General features: G+C 48.1%; 1 protein-coding gene across 7 annotated transcripts in view; it reads right to left on the reverse strand.

Annotated features, from left to right (window-relative positions):
* Window positions 1-6,948: 6,948 nt before the first annotated feature.
* The window catches only part of TIMELESS (timeless circadian regulator), a 32,145-nt gene continuing 18,277 nt past the window's right edge, over window positions 6,949-20,816 (reverse strand). For 5 of the 7 annotated variants that reach the window (XM_063672833.1, XM_054444656.2, XM_054444654.2 and 2 more), the window contains 21 exons: window positions 20,600-20,687; window positions 19,832-20,008; window positions 18,617-18,834; window positions 18,281-18,384; window positions 17,967-18,136; window positions 14,726-14,863; window positions 14,473-14,624; window positions 13,508-13,605; window positions 13,289-13,418; window positions 12,979-13,180; window positions 12,554-12,699; window positions 11,812-11,897; window positions 11,605-11,722; window positions 11,433-11,515; window positions 11,058-11,200; window positions 10,670-10,841; window positions 10,520-10,588; window positions 10,276-10,394; window positions 7,973-8,198; window positions 7,746-7,847; window positions 6,949-7,625 (listed from right to left, as the gene is read on the reverse strand). In XM_063672833.1, coding sequence (XP_063528903.1) covers window positions 7,555-7,625; window positions 7,746-7,847; window positions 7,973-8,198; window positions 10,276-10,394; window positions 10,520-10,588; window positions 10,670-10,841; window positions 11,058-11,200; window positions 11,433-11,515; window positions 11,605-11,722; window positions 11,812-11,897; window positions 12,554-12,699; window positions 12,979-13,180; window positions 13,289-13,418; window positions 13,508-13,605; window positions 14,473-14,624; window positions 14,726-14,863; window positions 17,967-18,136; window positions 18,281-18,384; window positions 18,617-18,834; window positions 19,832-20,008; window positions 20,600-20,687 — 2,812 coding nt within the window. In that variant the 3' untranslated portion in view covers window positions 6,949-7,554. The remainder of the gene's footprint in view (window positions 7,626-7,745; window positions 7,848-7,972; window positions 8,199-10,275; window positions 10,395-10,519; window positions 10,589-10,669; window positions 10,842-11,057; window positions 11,201-11,432; window positions 11,516-11,604; window positions 11,723-11,811; window positions 11,898-12,553; window positions 12,700-12,978; window positions 13,181-13,288; window positions 13,419-13,507; window positions 13,606-14,472; window positions 14,625-14,725; window positions 14,864-17,966; window positions 18,137-18,280; window positions 18,385-18,616; window positions 18,835-19,831; window positions 20,009-20,599; window positions 20,688-20,816) is intronic. The other 2 variants (XM_063672832.1, XM_063672834.1) reach the window with 2 other exon arrangements.

Genomic DNA, 20,816 nt, shown 5'->3' on the forward strand with positions numbered 1-20,816 from the left:
AGGCGGAGGTTGCAGGGAGCTGAGATCACACTACTGCACTGCAGCCTGGGCAACAGAGATTGTCAAAAAAAAAAAAAAGAACCGTTCAGAGGAGACCCACAGTGGGTAGCTCCTCTTCGTAGACAGGTCGTCCTGTGGAGTGTTCAGCTCTCAGCAGAGACAAGGCCCTGGAGAGGGTGGCCCATGGTATCTCTGCCTTCTTTATCCTCTGGCTATCCTGTGCCCTGCTCTGGCTGAACCCATGGACCTCAGAGGGGAGAAAGTGTGTGCCAATTGGCCCATGGGAAGGCCTGGAAGAGGAACCACAAGTCCCCACTCTGGTCCACGGGACTGGCAGCCCAGCTCCCAGCCTTCAGGTCTTCCCTGGCCCAAAGGTGGGGGCCTTACTGGGGACCCACCTCCTTCTGCCCAGGAATCAATCTCTCTCCTGCTGCCATTCATGGCCCCCAGGCTTGGCCCCAACCCCTGCTCCAAGATTAGAGCGGGCACCAGTAGTGGAGAGAGGGCAGGCAGACACCCCCGAGCCTGCAGGGATGAGGGAGGGTCCTTCCTAGGGCCCCTAAGGGTGCAAGCTGAAGAGACACCTGGCTCCTGCACCTGGGAGGGTAGCTGCAGCGGCACCCGGGAAGGTAGATCCTGCTTGCTCCTGGCCCTCCCCCCGCAAGAGCAGAGAGGCTCCAATCTACAGCTGAGGTTTGGGTGGCTGTAGCCCAGCCCAGGAGGGTGGGGGTCCTGCCTGCTTCATAGAGCAGGAGGCCTGGATCTGCAGCTGCAGTTTAGGCAGCTGCAGTGGCACCCCAGGAGCTTGCATCCCAACTCAGAAGGGGCAGGGTTCCCACTGGCTCCATGGAGTGTGCAGCCCCGGCTGCACAGTTGGCATGATGGCAGCAGCCTCTGCCACCACCAGCACTTTGGGAGGCTAAGGCAGGAGGATCATTTGAGCCCAGGAGTACAAGCCTAGCCTGAGCAAGATGGTGAGATCCCATCTCTACAAACATAAAAAAAAATTAAAAAATTAAAAATTAGCCAGGAATGGGTGCCTGTAGTCCTGCTACTTGGGAGGCTGAGATGGGAGGATAGCTTGAGCCCAGGAGTTTGAGGCTGCAGTGAGCTATGATCACATCACCGCACTGTAGCCTAGGTGACAAAAAGAAACCCAGTCTCTATTTAAAAATAATAATAACAGAACTAAAAGAAAAAATAGATAAATCCCATATTATAGTTGGCGACTTTAACACTCTTCCTTCAATAACTGATAGACTTACTACGTGCAAAGTCAGCAAGAATACAGAAGAACTTAACAATATCATCAACCCATTTAATTGACATTTATAGAACACTCCAACAGCAGAATGCACATTCTCAAGTACCTATAGAACACTCACCAAGGTATACCATATCTGGGCCACAGAAGAAACCTCAACACATTTAAAATAATTGGCTTTTTTTTTTTTTTTTTTTTTTGTTAAGAGACAGGGTGTTGCTCTATTGCTCAGTCTGGAGTGCAGTGACACAATCATAGCTCACTGTAACCTCAAACTCCTGGGCTCAAGAGATCCTCCTGCCTCAGCCAACATGTCTGGCTGATGTTTGAAATTCTTTGTGGAGACAAGATCCCATTATGTTGCCCAGGCTGGTCTCAAACTCCTGGGGTAAAGGGATACTCCCACCTCAGCCCCTCAAAGTACTGGTATTACTGGCATGAGCCACCACATCTGGCCAGCATGTTTTTTACATCTGGCCAGCATGTTTTTTAATCATTGTATTTTTCATCATTGTGTATCCTGTGGATATCAGGTGATGTTTATTTTGGATTTTGAACATCACATATACAGCTTGCCAAAAAATTAGAATTCATCCCTTCTATTCCTATCCAATTTTCCTATAGCACAAAACTCCCAGCCCCAGGCTCTAAGCTATGGCTCTTCAGCGAGACTCACCTCTAGCAAAGAGAACTATCTCTGACCCATTGGCCTTGTCTGACTAGTTCTATCTGAGCAGCACAGTACAAAGCTGTGCCCATTTATAGTAATGTCATGGGATTCTTGGGATGTCACTTTTCCAGCTGGAAACCTCTGTGGCCCAAGTGTTGCTCGGGCTCACTGTGCTTGTTCCACCCACTTGGCCTGGCAGGCTGTGCTCTGCTTGTGCTACTGGCCTGGATTCCATGCCTGCCACGGGTGAACCAGATGTGCAGCAGCAAGGGGTGTGTGAGCACAGGGTCTGGCCACACTGTGCACAGCCAGGCATGCTAGCTGCAGCAGGCAGGCAGCTCCAGGCACCGGCTCCATGTGAGGTTGTGGCTGGACCAGACATACTGCAAGCAGCTTCCACTGCAGGCACCAGGGAATGCAGTGGCACCTGGGAGCTTGGAGACACCAGGAACCGCAGAGCCCCAAAGAGGGTGTCATAGCCCTGGTTCTGGGAGCCCCTGGGTCTGGGCTCCTCAAAGAGCCACAGCTCTTCTCTTCTTCTAGTCGCCCACATAGTGGCAAGCAGTGGAGTGACAGGGCCGGGGGAAGGGGGGGGGCGGCGGGCGTGTTTCAGCCCTGTTTGTGTTACAGCTCTTTCAGTTCCACCATTCCGTGGGTCCTGAGTTCTTGTCCACATCTAGGAAGAATGAGGTACACAGACAACTGGAGGGTAGGGCAGAGAGGAGCTTCATTGAGAGAGACAGCAGCCCTCAGGAGACTGGCAGTGAGTAGCTCCTTTCCACAGGCATGTCGATTCAATGTCTGTGAGTGGCTGAGTCCAAGGTTTTCATGGGCTTCAGAAGGGAGGAAGTGCATGCTGATTGGGCCATGGACGGCCCAGAATAAGCATCATGAGTTCTCATTCTGGGTGATGGACTCCACCCAGAAGTGACAGTCAGGCACCCAGGCTTCAGGCTGTCCCTGGCTTAAAGGTGGGACTTCACTGGACCCGCACCTTTCCACCCAGGAGCCTGCCTTCTGCCACCATCAATGTCATCCACGGGACCCAAGCTGTTCCTGCTGAGGGGCACTTGACTTGCAGGCCCCTGCCAAGTCACCCTTGGCTCCCCCTCAGCCTCTCTCTCCCTCCCATGCTTGTCAAAGTTTAGAGGGGGCCAAGGTGGCAGGGCGCTGGTGTGTCAGCACCGCTGGGACGGCGTGCACACATGGCCAGGTCACAACAGTGCTGGGCTTGGCCTCAACTTTGCTCTAAAAACAGAGTGGGAAGAGGCTAGGCAGTGAGAGCAGGCACTTCTGAGCCTGCGGGGGCAGTGAGGCTTCGTAGACCCCTAAGAGCATAGGGATGCCTGGATCCACAGCTGTGGCTGTGCTGCTGTAGCTGCACCCAGGAGGGTGGGGACCCGCCAAGTGGAAAGGGGGCGGGGCTCCTGCCTGTTCCTGGCTCTCCCTGGTTCCCTGGAGCATGCAGCCCCCACCATACTTCCCCGGCTGCAGCTGGCGTCTTTGCAGTGACCACTCCAGATGGGCTGCCACTGCCAGGAGTAGGTTCCCACTCCTGGCAAAAACTGGAACATATTGTGCTCAGGATATTCCTGCCCCTGCTCACAGTACTCAGTGGGAAAGACACATCTGGCTTTTCCTGGGTCTGATTGAAGCCTATCTTAACACCTGCAGAACAGAGGCCATGGTATCACCTGGCATGCTCCTCCTTACACCACTGAAATTCCAGAATCCTTGGAGCTGGTGTGTATGGGACTATGTGGCTTTCACACATCCCACCCTGTATAGCCAAATCTTCAGGGCCTGGCATCAAGTTTAGTAGTCAGCCTGCTCCAGGGCTTTCCTTAGTGCCAGGCCTACTAGATCCTGGGTAGAGAGGACATATGGAAGAAACCAGGCAGGAACTTTGGAAGCCAGGTCTGGCAGAACCAGGGCTCTGCAAATACGAAGCAAGGGACATCAGAGCCTTAGTCTGGGTTCCATATGAAATGGCAGCCAGAGTGTGTGCAACATGTAGCAGTAAATGATCAGCTGAAGTGGGAGTTAGAAAACAGACCGTTTCACTCACCCATTACCTCCAGGCTTGTGTTCATTTTAGGTTAAAGCCCAATTACATAGGAAATGGTACCCCACTGATCTTATTTAACTTCTCCTATTCCCTGGTCACCAGGGCCTTCCTCTGCTTCACTTTCTACTTAAATATTTGAGAGCCCCAAATTACCAGAGGGTAGTCAGTGAGAGGTGGGCTTTCCCAGGTAGGTTGTTCCAGTCCCAGTTCTCTGTCTCATGAGAGGGGACAGTTGCTTGTCTCTAAGGTCAGTAAGGGGCACAATTTTGGCAAACATTTGCCTATTTGCCCTGTGGTGTTCTGCTCAGATCTCCCTTCAAGAGAACACAGAGTGAACATTCTATTTGGCCGACAGCCTTAGGCTTCCACTCTTTAGAATGTTCTGCAGTGATCACAGCAGCAACCCTCTCTACAGGCTGCTCTGAGACAATGACTGGTGGACAGTGTTAGAGCCCAGCCAAGTCGGCCAGATATGGGACTCCTCAGTCATGTAATCTTCACTCTGGGGCTCTGTATCAACTTGGCCAAGATTTTCTGAGTAGCACTGTAATTTTTCTCTTTCTCCCTTTCATACATGTATGACCGTCATCGTGATCTATAGGTTCTCCCAATCTACACCTGAATTGATATGTACTGACTAATCAGAGCTTGTTTAGGTGTCAGAAATGCCGCAAAAGCAGTATCTACCTCTTGCTCCCACATTCCCAGCCTAATCCAAGAGACCCAGAAGAAGGAGAAATCAGATGGCTGTGATTCAAATATGTAAGAAATAGCTTTTTACTCCTCTTCTCATTTAAAAATTTCCAAAGGGTAAATAAACGGAAAAGGACAAAAACACTTCTTTTGCCTAATACATAGTAAATTTTCTTTTTTTTTTCTTTTTTTGAGACGGAGTCTTGCTCTGTCACCCAGGCTGGAGTGCAGTGGCACGATCTCAGCTCACTGCAACCTCTGCCTCTTGGGTTCACGCCATTCTCCTGCCTCAGCCTCCTGAGTAGCTGGGACTACAGGTGCCCACCATTGCGCCTGGCTAATTTTTTATATTTTTAGTAGAGATGGGGTTTCACTGTGTTAGCCAGGATGGTCTCGATCTCCTGACCTCGTCATCCTCCCGTCTCGGCCTCCCAAAGTGCTGGGATTACAGGCGTGAGCCACCATGCCTGGCCAATACATAGTAAATTTTCTATGCTGATAAATACTGCTAGAAGAAACTGGGGCTGGAAATTTCAAAGAGGATGGAAAGTCAGGGTCCAATTCTGGGCATTTCTTAGAAAGGCAGCCATGGCCGGATGCGGTGACTCATGCCTGTAATCTCAGCACTTTGAGAGGCCGAGGTGGGAGGATCATTTGAGGTCAGGAGTTCCACACCAGCCTGGTCAACATGATGAACCCCAATCTTTACTAAAAATACAAAAATTAGCCAGGTGTGGTGGTGCATGCTTGTAATCCCAGCTACTCAGGAGGCTGAGGCAGGAGAATTGCTTGAACCCAGGAGCCAGAGGTTGCAATGAACTGATATTGTGCCACTGCACTCCAGCCTGGGCGACAGAGTGAGATTCCATCACAAAAGAGAAAAAAAAGAGAAAAAAAAAAGAGGAAAAAAAAAAAAAGGCAGCCGCTAGGCCAAGCACGGTGGCTCACGCTTGTAATCCCAGCACTTTGGGAGGCCAAGGCAGGTGGATCACCTTTGGTCAGGAGTTCAAGACCAGCCTGGCCAACATGGTGAAATCCTGTCTCTACTAAAAATACAAAAAATTTGCTGGGCGTGGTGGCTCGTACCTGTAATTCCAGCTACTTGGGAGGCTGAGGCAAGGGAATCACTTGAACTTGGCAGGCAGAGGCTGCAGTGAGCCGAGATCACGCTGCCACACTCCAGCCTGGGCAACAGAGCGAGACTTCGTCTCAAAAAAAAAAAAAAAAAAAAAGGCAGACACTGGGGACAGCAGGACACAGCAAAGGAGCAGCACAGCCCGGATCATGGTGGGACAACAGAGCAGCCCTGCTGGAAGGAAGCAGTGCTCAGGTTGCAAAGTGGAGAAAGGCTCAGGATAAAGAGACACCAAGACTGGCCAGAGCTAGAAAGTGTCTAGCCCTTGGAAACTTCAATTACCATGGAAATAGCTTCACTCCCACCTTTAGAGGCTATGGGAGATCCTCATCTTTTCAGGAAAAAATAAAAATAAAAAGTCAAAGCAACAGGACAATCCAAATCCATCCTTTACTTAGAAGTCTTCCTGAGCTGAATGGCTATTTTCTCAATCTCACCTTTGCCCTACCTCAGCTGGAAGTACAGGGAGCAAGAAAGCTGACGTTTCCAAGAATGGGTAAGAACATAATATTTGCAGTATTTATCCATCCTTTTCATGCCTAGATTTTGTGCTTTTCTATGCCCCATGCCAACAAGCTGGCTTCTCTTCCTTTGTGGCTCCCCCTCCTTCGTGCTGCACACTCTTGTCACCCTAAGAACTTACCCTAGACAAAAGGATCTAGAGGCAAAAATGCTTCTCTGTGTCTTCTGTAGGGAAAGTGGAAGAAAAGGGAAGGTTGTTGTTCTTTTTTTTTTTTTTTTTTTGAGACAGAGTCTCGCTCTTGTCGCCCAAGCACATGCACTGGCGTGACCTTGGCTCACTGCAACCTCTGCCTCCTGGGTTCAGGCAATTCTCCTGCCTCAGCCACCCGAGTAGCTGGGTTACAGGCGCGTGCCACCATGGCCGGCTAATTTTTGTATTTTTAGTTGAGACGGGGTTTCGCCATATTGTCCAGGCTAGTCTCAAACTCCTGACCTCAGGTGATCCACCCGCCTCAGCCTCCCAAAGTGCTAGGACAACAGGTTTGAGCCACTGTGCCAGTTTGTTGGTCTCTTTTTACCCTAAAATTTTTAAGTTCTTCTTTCAAGAGCACAGCAGGGGAAGGGCTGGGGAACTTAGACATATCAACAAGTCAGACTGAGATCAGAACTTCTAATCTTACATGTTTAATACCAAAAACAAAGCAAACACGTTCATCATCTAGAGTACTATATTCCAACCCTATCTCAAATGCAGGAATGGGGCTCTATCTGGTATCTAGAGGATGATCATAGGAAAGAAAATGAGGACAGAGGCATCTGGTATCTTCTAAAAGTGGTACAAAACTCCCACCTGTCATGTCATAAAGCTCCCCATCTGGTGCTGCGACCCACCTCCAAGAGAAAGCCAAAAGCCAAAAGGAACAGACCAATAAGAGGGGTGCAGGGTGCTTTCTCTATTTCACTCACTCCTCTTATTTGCTAAGGAGCTCCAATAACCAAAAGAAATGGTTCCTAGAAGAAGAGGAATAAATCTCCAGAGAGCTGCTGGGGCACACTGATAAAAACTGGGAGAAACAAAGACTGACAGCAGAGAAGTCCAATACTGCTGCTGAAGTTTCTCAGCCTAAATCCGTGGAAGAGCCCGGGATTCTACTGCTCTGTCCAGTAAGAGGAGTTTCTGGGTCCTGTATGACCCTTCCAACTCTGACTTAAATGCACCATCTAAAAACTTGTCTATCTCTACCCCTAGGCTTCTTAGCTCTTCAGTCATCCTCATCATCCTCAATCTGATATCGTTTCTTCTTTTGGATTCCTGGAGCTCCCAACTCTGGTGCTGTGGGAACGATGGGGGTGAGAGAGAGAGTGAATATCTAAATATGTTAAGGGGTAAGGACGTGGTAGAGTTTGTCTTCAGGATTAGAGAAGAAAAAGAAGGTCCCATCAAATTCCCTACCTCTGTTCCTGCCCTCATCTTCTTCCTGTTCCTCGTCACTGTCCAGCAATTGTCGTTTCTTGGGTGCTGGCTTCAGCTGCCCTTTACCAACAGCGTCTTCCTCTGCAATGACCATAAATGACACAAAATTAGGAACTTGGTCCTCATATTCTCAAAATACCTTTCCTGCCCTCTAGACCAACATGGCTGACACGTTAATATTCAGAAGATGGCTGTCGCACTATTACCCTCTGGGGATGCCAGGCCCGCTTTCTTCTTGTGGGCTAGCAAGAGGGCCCTCAGGGCTTGTGCTTGGTGCTCTTTACAGTGCTCCTCATCAGAGCCTTGCTCTCCAGGGACTTGAGGCTGTAGCTCTGGCTGCAGCTTCTGTTCCTCCTCTGGTTGACTCAAAGAAGCTGCTACCCTCCGGAGCTGGGTAGGACTCAGCTTAGCTGGAATTCGCCAGAAGGTTTCCTACAGGGGCCAAGAAGTTGAAAAGGGAGAGGACCAGCCTCTTGTTTCCCAGAGTTTGATATTCATTGAATATATATGACCCAACATTGGTGAAGATCCACAAGGGTTGTGAACTCTACTTATTATAATACTTACTTATCTAATATATACCCAATGCCTAGCACAGTGCCTGCTACATGGTCCACTGTAGTCTCGATCTCTTGGGATCAAGCTATCCTCCTGCCTCAGCCTCTCAAGTAGCCAGGACCACAGGGGTGCATGCTACCATGATGTCCAACTACTTAATAATTTTTTGTAGAGACAGGGTCTTGCTGTGTTGCCCAGGGCAGTCTCAAACGATCCTCCCACCTCAGCCTCCCAAAGTGCTGGGATTACAGGCATGAGCCACTGCACCTGGCTAGAGTTGTCAATTGAATAAATAAATAAATAAATCCTGGGGATGTAAAGGTGAATCAGGTATGATCCTTGCTATCAAATAACCCACAATCCAATGGGAAAAAGAACAAATGTACCGTAATATCACAGGATTTTTTTTTTCTTGAGGCAGAGTCTCACTCTGTTGCCCAGGCTAGAGTGCCGTGGCAAAGCAATAAAGGCTCACTGCAACCTCACCCTCCTGGGTTCAAGCAATTCTCCTGCCTCAGCCTCCCAAGTAGCTGGGACTACAGGCGCCTACCACCACACCAGGCTAATTTTTGTATTTTTATTAGAGACAGGGTTTTGCCATGTTGGCCAGGCTGGTCTTGAACTCCTGACCTCAGGTGATCCGCCTGCCTCGGCCTCCCAAAGTGCTGGGGTTACAGGCGTGAGCCACCATACCCGGCAGATTCCACAGGATTAAGGCTGCATCAGGGGAATGAACAAATCACAGCTGCAAAAGTGATTATTTTTACTTCAGGGGTTGAAAGAATGACAAGGACTGCTTCTCTGACAAGGTGACAATTGAGCAGACTCTTGAAGACTGGGTAGAGGTCCATCAGTAAGACAGATGGAGTGTGTGTGTGTCACCTTGTGTGCATGGTTGCAGCCTTCCAATAGAGGGACTGGCATGATTAACCATTTGGAGGCACGAAAAAGCCTGCCAGGGTGACTATGATGTAAAGTTGGTGTGTGAGTGGTGTGGCTGTGAGGCTGCAAAGGTTGGCCAAGGATGGGGATGCCGTTTGGAGTTTGTGGATTCTGTCCTGCAAGCAGTAAGGAACCATCAATGGCTCTGGACAGGGGACTTGACCCTCCATATCCACAAGTTCTGAATCTGTGGATTCAAATCACTGTAGATCGACAATATTAAAAAAAAATTAACAATAAAAAATAACAATACAACATTAAACAATAATACACAGCCTGGGCAACATGGCATAACCCCATCTCTACAAAAAATACAAAAAATTAGCTGGGAGTGGTAACATAGGCCTGTAGTCCCAGCTACTCAGGAGGCTGAGGTGGGAGGATCACCTGAGCCTGGGAGGTTGAAGCGACAGTGAGCTGAGACTGAGCCACTGCACTCCAGCCTGGGCGATGGAGTGAGACTCTGTCTCAAAAAAAAAAAAAAAAAAAAAATATATATATATATATATATACACATATATATATATATATACATATATATATATTTAAAATACAATATAACAATTATTTACCTAACATTTACATTGTATAGGTATTATATGTAATCTAGAAATGACTTAAAGTATACAGGAGGATGTACCTAGGTTATTTACAAATACTACAAAAAGGGACTTCAGCATCTGTAGATTTTGGTATCTGTGGGCAGGGGGTCCTGGAACCAATCCCCTCTCAGATACTAAGGGACAACTGTAATCAAAACTATATTTTAAGATAAATCTGGGGGCAGTCTGGAAGATGGATCTAGGGGAAGGAGAGATTAGAGAGAGGAAAAGAAGACTAGCAGAATGGCTGCTGCAGGAATCTTGGTCAGAGATGACAAGACAATGAGGAGGACCGAGATGATGATGAGGATGATAAGGAGGACCACCGTGACAGTGAGGAGGAGGAGGAGATGTATTTGGAAATAGGACTAACACGCCTTGGTTGACACTGTAACTGGCATATTTACCTGCCCAGAGGCGGGGGGCCGAACCCCTAGCTTGCGCAACAGCTGCTGAAACTGTTCGTTTTCCATGGCTTCCTCATTTTCCTCTGTGAGTGGCACCAATGGAACGGCCTGGAAGCAGCCTAAGACAGGGTCAATAGTCATATGGTGAAGATATAAGGGAAGAACTGGTCCTCCATCCCATGACCAGGTAGGTCTCCAATAGCCTCCAGGGCTCTCCTCCTAAAAGTGCCATCTGTCCACTCACCATCCTCTTCCCGATCATCAGCTGCTCGGATCAGGCAGTTCTGGAGCCATAGGAGTGGGATAGAAAAGCCTAAGGAAATGAGGGAAACTTACATTTGACGCTACTCCCAAGCCCTCCACCTGAGACATCTCTCCCAGCCAAAGTCCTCACCTTCCTGATGCAGGCTTTGACCAAGGTTTGCAGTTGAAAGGACTAAGCTACCCTGGACTTGTTCTGCTTCTGAGTCCCCTTCTTCTTCCTCTTCGCTGTCTTCCTCAGGCAGGTTTTCCTCTTCTTCCAGATCTTCCTGGCAAAAATCTTTCAGGCACTCCGCTCCATTTGGCTAAAATTCATGGGGGGTTGGGGGAATGAAAATGAAGGCAACACAAGGAACTTAGTAGAGTCTCCTCATTCCTGACCGCTGCACCCCGCCACGCCTGCTCTCTCGGAAGGACCTGGTCAGAACAGCCGCAGGCAGGAAAAATCCGGGTGGACTGCTCCTAAGGAGCACTTCAAGGGGAGTGGGCCCATGCCAGCAGAGCTAGGGTCAGATTGTTACCAAGATGGAGGATGCCAACTTTTTCCGCCGTTTCTTGTACAGCTCCCGCCGCTCAGCCACCAGTCCCAGAGCCAAGAGTTTATCCACTATTCGGGCCCGTGAGCGTTTGGCTGTGATATTCTTCATGATATGACCCAGGACATCTATAAAAAGCAAGCATGTGAATACCCAAGGGCAACAGGGAAGAGATGAGTAAAACAAATCAGAGGTCTCTGGAAAGAGGGTACCTCAATTCATCCAAAAATGACACTTACAAATATAGTAAGTGAACAGAAGGGATGGGAGAATCTTTGCTTGGGAATAAAAGGCAGCCCCCAAATACATGGATAGCTTGGCTTTCATCTCAAAGGTCCCCTGAGTTTCCACCTCACTCACCATCTGAGTCCTGGAATTCCTCAAAAAGCCGCTGCAGCTCCAACTCCTGATCCCCCGTCCACAGTACAATATGGGTTCCTTTCCTGATTAGGAAGGTGTCAGTGGTAGAGGAAGCCCAGGAAGTGATCACGAGTCCCCATCCCAATAGCCTCCAGAGCATGTGCCTCTCTACCTTTGGAAGTCCTTGACACTGTCAGCCAGCCCCATCTGTACCAGATGGTGGATGATCTGCTTGCGTGTTCGAGGAACAGTATTCAGGTGGGCCAAGATGGCTTCCACCACATCCTGCCCTGGCGTGGGGAAGGACTAAGGCAGTAAAGAAGGTCCCACAGCTCAGGCTGCCCTCCTCACAAACTCTCCAGATCCCAAAGCCTCTCACCTTCCACGTCCTTATGGGTGAGGTACAGCTCCCGAAGATGAGCCTCTTCTTCGGGGCTCCATGTAGGTGTTCTGCGACTGGAAGACCTGAATGGTGAAAGGAGAAAGGGAGCATATAGCTTCTTGGCCCAAAAAGAGGAGACCAAAGGCCTTCTCTGATCAGTTCTGAAAAGAACAGGAAGGACGAGGCAGGTAACTGAAAGAGGCCGGCCAGCAGAAGCCTACAGTGTGCCTCCTTCCCCTCACTTTCCTTCCACGTAAGAACCTAAAAGTCAAACTAAGAGATTTTCCAGGTTGGGCCAATGGAACCCTGACCATTCTGACTCTAGGGACTGAGAATATTATGGGAAAAAAGAGACTAAGTGTGAAAGGAGAGGGGCTGAGATACTAAGGGAAAGAGGACAAACATTTCTACAAATCCTCATGGTTTCCCAGCACATTTTGGGACAGGTCGCACACGGACTCTCTCTGGGCAACCACCCAGCTCCCAACAGTGACCACCTCTATGGAGGCTGGTGATGGAGAAGGAAACTAGATACACAGTAGACTTAGGCTCCAGTCCCTGCTCCTCTCTTGGATAACCTTAGGTAAAGCATTTCACCTCCTGAGCCTGTTTTCTCACCCATGATAGGGAAAGAAACAGTAGGCTAAATGACATGCAAGCTCTTAACAGCTTTGACATTCTGTGACTCTGCATCAAACTTCCCCTACCCCCACCCATCCTTTGCCAACTTCAAGCTCACCTGTCATCCAGGGAGCCATAGCCCTCAGTCATCTCTCGAACCACAGCTGTGTTCTTCCAGAACAACAGCTCCACAAAGGCTTTTTGGTTGACTGCAGCCAGTGCAAAGAATTTGCCCAGGATGTATTTGGCAAAAGTCACTAGCTCCTGTAGGAGAAGGAGGTTACTATGAGGCCTCTGGTCCAACGCAGACCCGAACCTGGCCCTCTAGGTATTTTCTCTATAGCTGTTCCCAGCTGCCCCCTCCTCACTCACTCTCTTCTGTCCTTCTCCATGCAGCTCCCTCAACCTGCCTGTCTACTCTCTCTTTGTTTTCCCATCTCCCAGCCCTTGACACCTCTCAGCACCTTCTATCTCCTGAAGATTATTTATTTACCTGAGGGTTCCCATACCCTTCTAGAACCCCATTCCTTGTTATCCCCTCACTTTGTAGGCTCCAGCAGCAGGGTCACTAAGCAGACGATTGAAGAGGCAGAAGACTGACAGCTGAAAGAGTAGGGCTTCCATTTTGAGGTCATGGGCCAGCCGGTGCAGCATCTTCACAATGCAATGGTTAGTGTGAGTACTATTCTGCTGGTAGCTCCGTAGTAGCAGCACATAGGCTCGAACGACAGTTGAACATGCAAAGCTGCACCAAAACAAGGAGGGAGAGGATGTCAGCATGAGGAAGACATAGCTCATCCTCACAGCCGCACAATCGCCACTCTAGGACCAACTCAGGTCTCTCAGCCCGCACCGTTTCAGGTAGTCCAGAAAATTAAATTCTTTCTCCGACACCTGGACCACTTGCAACTCCTCCTCTTCCTCCTCCTCCTCCTCCTCCTCTTCTTCTTCCTCTGCCCCACGTTCCTCTGGGCCCTGCTGCCCTATAGACAGAGGGAGGATTACTGAGTCTCTTTTATCTTGGTGCTAGAAAAGAGCTGGAAGGAGACAGATGTGAAGGGTGGAGACTCACGGGGAAGTGGAGCAGAGAGGATTTGTTTCAGCAACTGGATCTCTTCCTCTGGAGAAATGTCTTGAGAGCCAAATACGTCTCCTTCAGGCCACACCTCCCTGGAGCACAGACAGAAAAAAGGCTCTACCCAGGGGAAATCTGGCTTTAAATTTATAATTCGAAGTAGAAGAAGGAATTTAGACTTATTTCTTTTGTTGGCCAGAAACAGAATGCAAACTGTTACCTCAAATGAAACAAAGACTCCAGGGGAAATTTTCCTCATAAGCCACAATTCAATAAAAATCAGGTAAGAACAAAATGCAAATAATCTAAATGTTTGACACCTGGTTGAACAAATGTACATATTCACACAATGGTGTTTTAAAGCCATTAACAATTACAGAAATATATCTGATGAGAAATAATGCTCATAATATACTGAGAAGTGAAAAATTACTATAAATCAGCATGTACAGTATTTCATTTTTGTAAAACAAGATATATATGATATTTTTTACATGTAACAGAGCAAAAAAACCTCTGGATGGTTACTCATCAAAATGTTAATGATGCATATCTTTGGCTACTAGAATTAAAGTAAGTCCGCCCTTAATGTCTTTAATAGGTTCTTGGATACTGCCACTTTAAGTGAAACAATGTTTAACAAAACCAGTTTTTTTTCTCTTAATGTTATAAGAAACATGCTGTAGGTCATTTCACTCAAAGCTGCAATTACCAAGGACTTATTGATGATGTCAAGTGAGGATTTGCTTTCTTTATTTTTTTCTCAATTAACTATGCTTTTTTAATGTTTTTCAGAAACAAAAAAACCCCACAAACCAATCAAAATGCCCCAGGAGTCAGTTGGTATACAGTCCCAGAGCCTTGATGAGATGACTCTCTTTCGAAGACTGAGAACCCTGTACCGCAGTGATGGCCTCCTCCTTCCCCCAAAGCCCAAGAGGATAAGCAGGCAGGGTTCTTACCGAGCGGACCTCAGGAGAGTCATGGCCTGTGGGGCCTGGCCAGCCAGGAGACAGTCTTGGATCCGTACCATAGCTTCTGCCCGCTGCTCCTCCACTGGCACCTCTGAGGCCGCATCAAAGGGAACCACGGAGTCCACGCTGAGCTCAGAATTCTAGAGATGGATAAAGTTATGGGAGTGGAGGGAGTGGAAAACCCAGACTGTATACCCTGAGCACTATTCTCAAAAAAGACAGGGTTTCTGTAACCACCTACCTGGGCACAGCACTGTAGCTGCTCAGCCAGGGCTGGCCACACAGCCTCTACTTCTTCTGGGCTAGATGGGACATTACCAGAAACAATGGCCTGGTCTAGGACCTTCTTCTTCTTCTTCCTTCTCTTCTTTCGTTTGTTCTGTGGGGAAAGAATTGTATTAGGATGTCAAGAGAGCTAAAGAGGCCTTTTCTCCATCAGTGTCTTTTCTATTACAAAACTAATTAACCGGACATTCACAGAGTGCCCATTATGTGCTATCCATTGGTAATAGAAAGCAATAGTGAACAGCATATTTCCTTCCCTTTGAGGAGCTTACTCTAGTGGTGGAGACAGGAAGTAGAAAGGTAATTACACTAGAGTGTGGATAAGAGCTATAATGTGAGTGAGCATAAGATGCCATGGCAAAACTCCTGACCCATTTCCTGAGTTCAGAGGTTTGCCAAAAGCAGTGCTATCTCAAGAGGTCTATAGAATAAGCAGACACTATGAGGATCAAATAAGACACATGGAAAAGCTTCATAAAATGCAAAGCACTATGTAAATAAAGTCTCTAATTTTTTCTCCTGAAAAGTAGGACAGCCAGGTGCAGTGGCTCACACCTGTAGTCCCAACACTTTGGGAAGCCTAGGCAGGTTGATTGCTTGAGGTCAGGAGTTCAAGACCAGCCTTGGCAACATAGCGAGACCCTGTGTCAATAAAAAATACAAAAATTAGCCAGGCGTGGTGGTGTGTACCTGTAGTCCCAGCTACTTGGGAGGCTGAGGCAGAAGAATCGCTTGGGCACGGGAAGGAGAGGTTGCAGTGAGCTGAGATTGAGCCACTGCACTCCAGCTTAAGTAACAGAGCGAGACCGTGCTTAAAAAAATAAATAAGTAAATAAGAAAAAAAGAAAAAAAAAGAAAATCAGGAGAGTGAGTCAATACCCAAATCCTGCTTCTCCCAAGTCAGGGCTGTGAACCAGTCTTTGGTGTGGGTACTCAAAAGTCAAATGGGATGAACTGAGAGGCCCCTGAAGGTCATGCTCCATTAAAGAACTTACAATCAAACACACCAAATCTTAGGAGCATGGAGTCCAGCAGATCTGGATTTGAGTATTGAATTAGTATTACTAACAAGACTTTGGACAAGTTGCTTAACCACTTTGGGCACATGTGCTACTGTGAGGATTACATGAAAACATCAGCACAGTGTCTGACACATAGTAAATGCTCAATAAATGATAGTACCTAGTATTACAGATAATACCACAGAGCCCTGAGTGCAAAAATACCCTTTAGCAAAGTCTCATTGGTACTACTGCATCTTTCAAGTCCAGTTATGACAGAATTTTAAGCTGTAGCAACTAGAGTTATAGGAAGGTTCTGGTACAAATTCTTTTTTTTTTTTTTAAGACAGAGTTTCACTCTTGTTGCCTAGGCTGGAGTGCAATGGCGTGATCTTGGCTCACTGCAACCTCTGCCTCCTGGGTTCAAGCGATTCTCCTGCCTCAGACTCCCAAGTAGCTGGGATTACAGGTGTGTGCCACCACGCCAGGCTAATTTCGTGTTTTTTTTTTTTTTTTTTTTTTGAGACGGAGTCTTGCTCTGTTGCCCAGGCTGGAGTGCCATGGCGTGATCTTGGCTCACTGCAACCTCCGCCTCCTGGGTTCAAGTGATTCTCCCACTTCAGCCTCCCAAGAAGCTGGGATTACAGGTGCACACGACCATGCCTGGCTAATTTTTGTATTTTTAGTAGAGACAGATTTCACCATGTTGGTCAGGCTGGTCTCGAACTCCTGACCTCAAGTGATCTGCCCGCCTCAGCCTCCCAAAGTGCCAGGATTACAGACATAAGCCACCATGCCTGGCCCAAAATCTGTTTATACAAAGCAAAGTCTCTGTGTTTCCAGCATACAAATTCCTTGGAGTTTTCATTTTGTCCCGGGGTTTTTTTTTATTTTAATGTGAACCAATAATTTTATTTTTCAGAGATAGGGTCTTGCTCTCGCCCAGACTGGAGTGCAATGTCTCAATCACAGTTCACTGCACCCTCAAACTCCTAAGCTCTAGTGATCCTTGTGCCTCAGCCTCCTGAGCAGCTGGGACTACAGGTATGTGCCACCATGCTGGTGAATTGTTTTTGTTTTTGTTTTTTGTTTTTTTTTTTTGAGACAGAGTCTTGCTCTATGGCCCAGACTGGAGTGCAGTGGCATGATCTTGGCCTACTGCAACCTCTGCCTCCTGGGTTCAAGCAATTCTCGTGCCTCAGCTTCCCAAATAGCTGGGACTACAGGTGCGTGCCATCACACCCAGCTAATTTTTGTATTTTTAGTAGAGAAGGAGCTTCGTCATGTTGCCCAGGCTGGTCTCAAACTCCTGGCCTCAAATGATCCACCCACTGTGGCCTCCCAAAGTGCTGGGATTACAGGCATGAGCCACTGTGCCCAGCCTGTCCTAGGCTTTTCACTGATTCCACTTTGGGTTCATGGACAACTGTTACAATCCCAACTTTATGGATCTGGAGACCCACCCGACCAGCTTGAGCTTATTCCAATAATAACCAATACAGGACTAGATTCCAGACTTTCTAAAGTTTAATTTAAGGCTCTTTTTGTGTTGCTGTTGAGACAGAGTCTCACTGTGTCACCCAGGCTGGAGTGCAGTGGCATGATCTTGGCTTACTGCAATCTCCACCTCCTGGATTCAAGCGATTCTGTCTCAGCCTTCTGAGTAGCTGGGATTACAGGTGTGCATCACCACACCTGGCTAATTTTTGTATTTTTAGTAGAGATGGGGTTTCACCATGTTGGCCAGGCTGGTCTTGAACCCCTGACCTCAAGTAATCTGCCCACCTCGGCCTCTTCAAGCGCGGGGATTACAGGTGTGCGCTACCATGCCTGGCCACAATTTAAGGCTCTTTCCACCTCAACACAATGCTTTCAAGGTATAACCAGAAAATGCTACAGCATAATTATTAAACTCTAAAATTATGAATCCCCAGAGTTTTTGTACTTGGCACGTGGTAGGTGTTCAATAAATGTTTCCTGACTGAACTAAAATATTTATGGCAGATCAGAGATTATTCTAATGGGAGAAGGAAACTGTAGTAGACTCACACTGGCCAACACCCACAAACCTCTTGCTGTCGTAGTCCAGAGCAGGTTTAACAGATGAACTTAAGCTGTACAAACTGTGAGAAGAAAGAGCCCCCCTTCCTTGACTCTCCCTCACAGCTCTTTCTACATTGTGGGGCTGTCCAGTACCTGCACCACCAGGTTCCCACGGCTCCGACAGAATCGCTCCAACATTTTGAGGAAGAGGTGGGTGGTCTCCACCAGGTCACGAAGGAAAGAGCGGGGCTGGCATCTCTCATCAAACTTTCGAAAAAGTGCCAGGAATAGTTCTCGGTACTCCATCACATAGAAAATATTGTCTAGGAATGGGGAAGAGAAAGGGATGGAAGGGCTATTCTGGAAAGCTTGGAAAAGGACAGATGGATGAAGCTGGGACTGGGAAGAATGAGGTTCTCATCACAAGACAGGACAGGCTGGGATCGGGGACCAGGCCAGGGCCTCACTCTTGATGATGCGGCTGCTCTCCCTCACAGCCTCATCTGGAGATATGTCCATCTCATTCACTGTTGCCAGCAGCTCCTGATAGGCCTTCAGAGCCAAATGCATCCTGAGAGTTGAGGGGAAAAGGTGAAATGGAGGACAACTTAGGGCAATGGCCCATGGAAACAGCAACCTCCCACAGCCAAAAAAAAAAAAATGTGCCACCCAAACCAAATTTCCCAGCCAGTCCTTGCTCCCCAGACTGACCACCTGAACCCTGAATCAGGAAAAAAGAACCAGCCAGAATTCAAGCATTCAGATCCCTAGCTCACTCTATCTCCAGTAACCATCCCACTCACCGGCGTGCCCAGGAGGCAGCTTCCTTGCGGTCAGTCAGCATCATCTCATAGTAGTTGGTGAGGTTCTGCTCAATGAAGTGGAAGGTACGGACACTGAGGGTCTCAGAAACCAGGCCTGGCCGGAAGGAGGCAGCTCGGTTGAAGGCCATGAAGAAAGCCAAGGCCCACATATAATAGGTCTCATCATGCTGCTGAGCTTTCTCCCGAAGCAGGTGATCCTAACATTTAAAAAGGAAAAAAAAAGATCACCATGACTTCAGGGCTTCCAACTTCTTCCTTCCTGTCCTATGATGATGGAATGGATGCTGGACACCACTGTCATAATTTTTTTTTTTGAGGCGGAGTCTCACTCTATTGCCCAGGCTGGAGTGCAATGGCATGATCTCGGCTCACCGCAACTTCCACCTCCTGGGTTCAAGCGATTCTCCTGCCTCAGCCTCCTGGATAGCTGGGATTATAGGTGCCCACCACCACACCCAATTAATTTTTTGTATTTTCAGTAGAGATGGGGTTTCACCATGTTGCAGGCTGGTCTCAAACTCCTGACCTCAGGTGATCCACCTGCCTTGGACTCCCAAAGTGCTGGTATTACAGGCGTGAGCCACCGTGCCTGGTCTTTTTTTTTTTTTGACAGTCTTGCGCTGTCATGATGAGGCTGGAGTGCAGTGGTGTGATCTCGGCTCACTGCAATCTCTGCCTCCCAGGTTCAAGTGATTATCCTGCCTCAGGCTCCTGAGTAACTGGGATTACAAATGCACACCACCATGCCGGCTAATGTTTTTTGTTTTTTTTTTTTGTATTTTTTTTAGTAGAGATACGGTTTCACCACATTGGCCAGGTTGGTCTTGAACTCCTGACTTCAAGTGATCCACTGCCTCGGCCTCTCAAAGCGCTGAGATTACAGGTGTGAGCCACCGCGCTGGGACACCGCTATAATACTCTAGGATCCACAATTTCCAACTCTCTCCTGTTCTCCCTTTCCTCTCCCTCTGAGGCAATCTTTCCAGAGCCTCTTTTGTCATGCCAGGAACCCACTCGCTCCTGGCATTTTCACTATCTCTCAGGGACATCCTAACTGTATATCCTTCCCACCTATGAGTCCACATTCCAGGGGCAGCCTCCCCGAGCTCCTCCCCACTTCTTACCCACCAACAGCTGCATCATCACCTGTCTATTCCATTCCTGATTATCTCCATATCCTTCACAGGTTCTCACCTTTACTGATCCCATGAGCCGGTTGTAACAGTTCTCCAGGAACTCAGAGCAGAAGTCTCTGAGGAAGAGCCTCACATTGAGGGCAGAACGGCGCTGAATGGACAGCTCTCGGGCGGCCTGGCGACGTTTAGGCACCTTTTTCAGCTGCTTTCCCAAATCTGAACTGTAGTTTCGTAGCTGGGTGTGTCGGTTGGGGGATTAGAATTACTCCTAACTACCACCTTCCCCTTGCAGCTCTCATCAATTTTCTCAGAAGAAACTAATTTTTGTTTTTGAGACAAGAACTTGCTCTGTCACCCAGGCTGGAGTGTAATGATGCAATCATAGCACACTGGAGCCTTGAACTCCTGGGCTCAAGCAATCCTCCCACCTCAGCCTCCCAAGTAGTTAGGACCACAGGCGGGTGCCACCACGCTCAGTATTTTTTACTTGTTGTAGGGACAGGGTTTTGCCATGTTGCCCAGGCTGGTCTCGAACTCCTGGGCTCAAGCAATCCTCCTTCCTTAGCTTCTCAAAGTGTTAAGATTACAGGCATGAGCCATTGTACCCAACCTTTAATTTAATTTTTTTTTTTAGAGACAGGGTCTTGCCATGTTGCCCAGTCTGATCTTGAACTTCTGGGCTCAAGCAATCCTCCTGCCTCAGCCTCCCAAAGTGCTGGGACCACAAGTGTGAGCCACCAGGCCCAGCCAAGAACTCTTAAGATGATTACCCTGCTTAAGCTATGCAACTCCACTACGTTCCCACTCCAGATGTAAGAATACTCACGTTGTGAAGGCCTTTGTGAAAGATGAGGTCCCTCTCCCCAATGGATTTCAACCCCTGGACAATAAAGGAGCCCCCAAATTGAGAATGCCTGCAGAAACAAAAAGGTCCAAGGTGATTTTTCAGTTCTCTGGAAACTTTATCTCCATTCTCTATCATCGGCATATTGGAGGAAGTTAAAACTACAAAATGTTGGTCGGGCGCAGTGGCTCACGCCTAT

This window comes from Pongo pygmaeus, chromosome 10 (genome assembly GCF_028885625.2).
Source record: "Pongo pygmaeus isolate AG05252 chromosome 10, NHGRI_mPonPyg2-v2.0_pri, whole genome shotgun sequence".
NCBI lineage: Eukaryota > Metazoa > Chordata > Mammalia > Primates > Hominidae > Pongo > Pongo pygmaeus.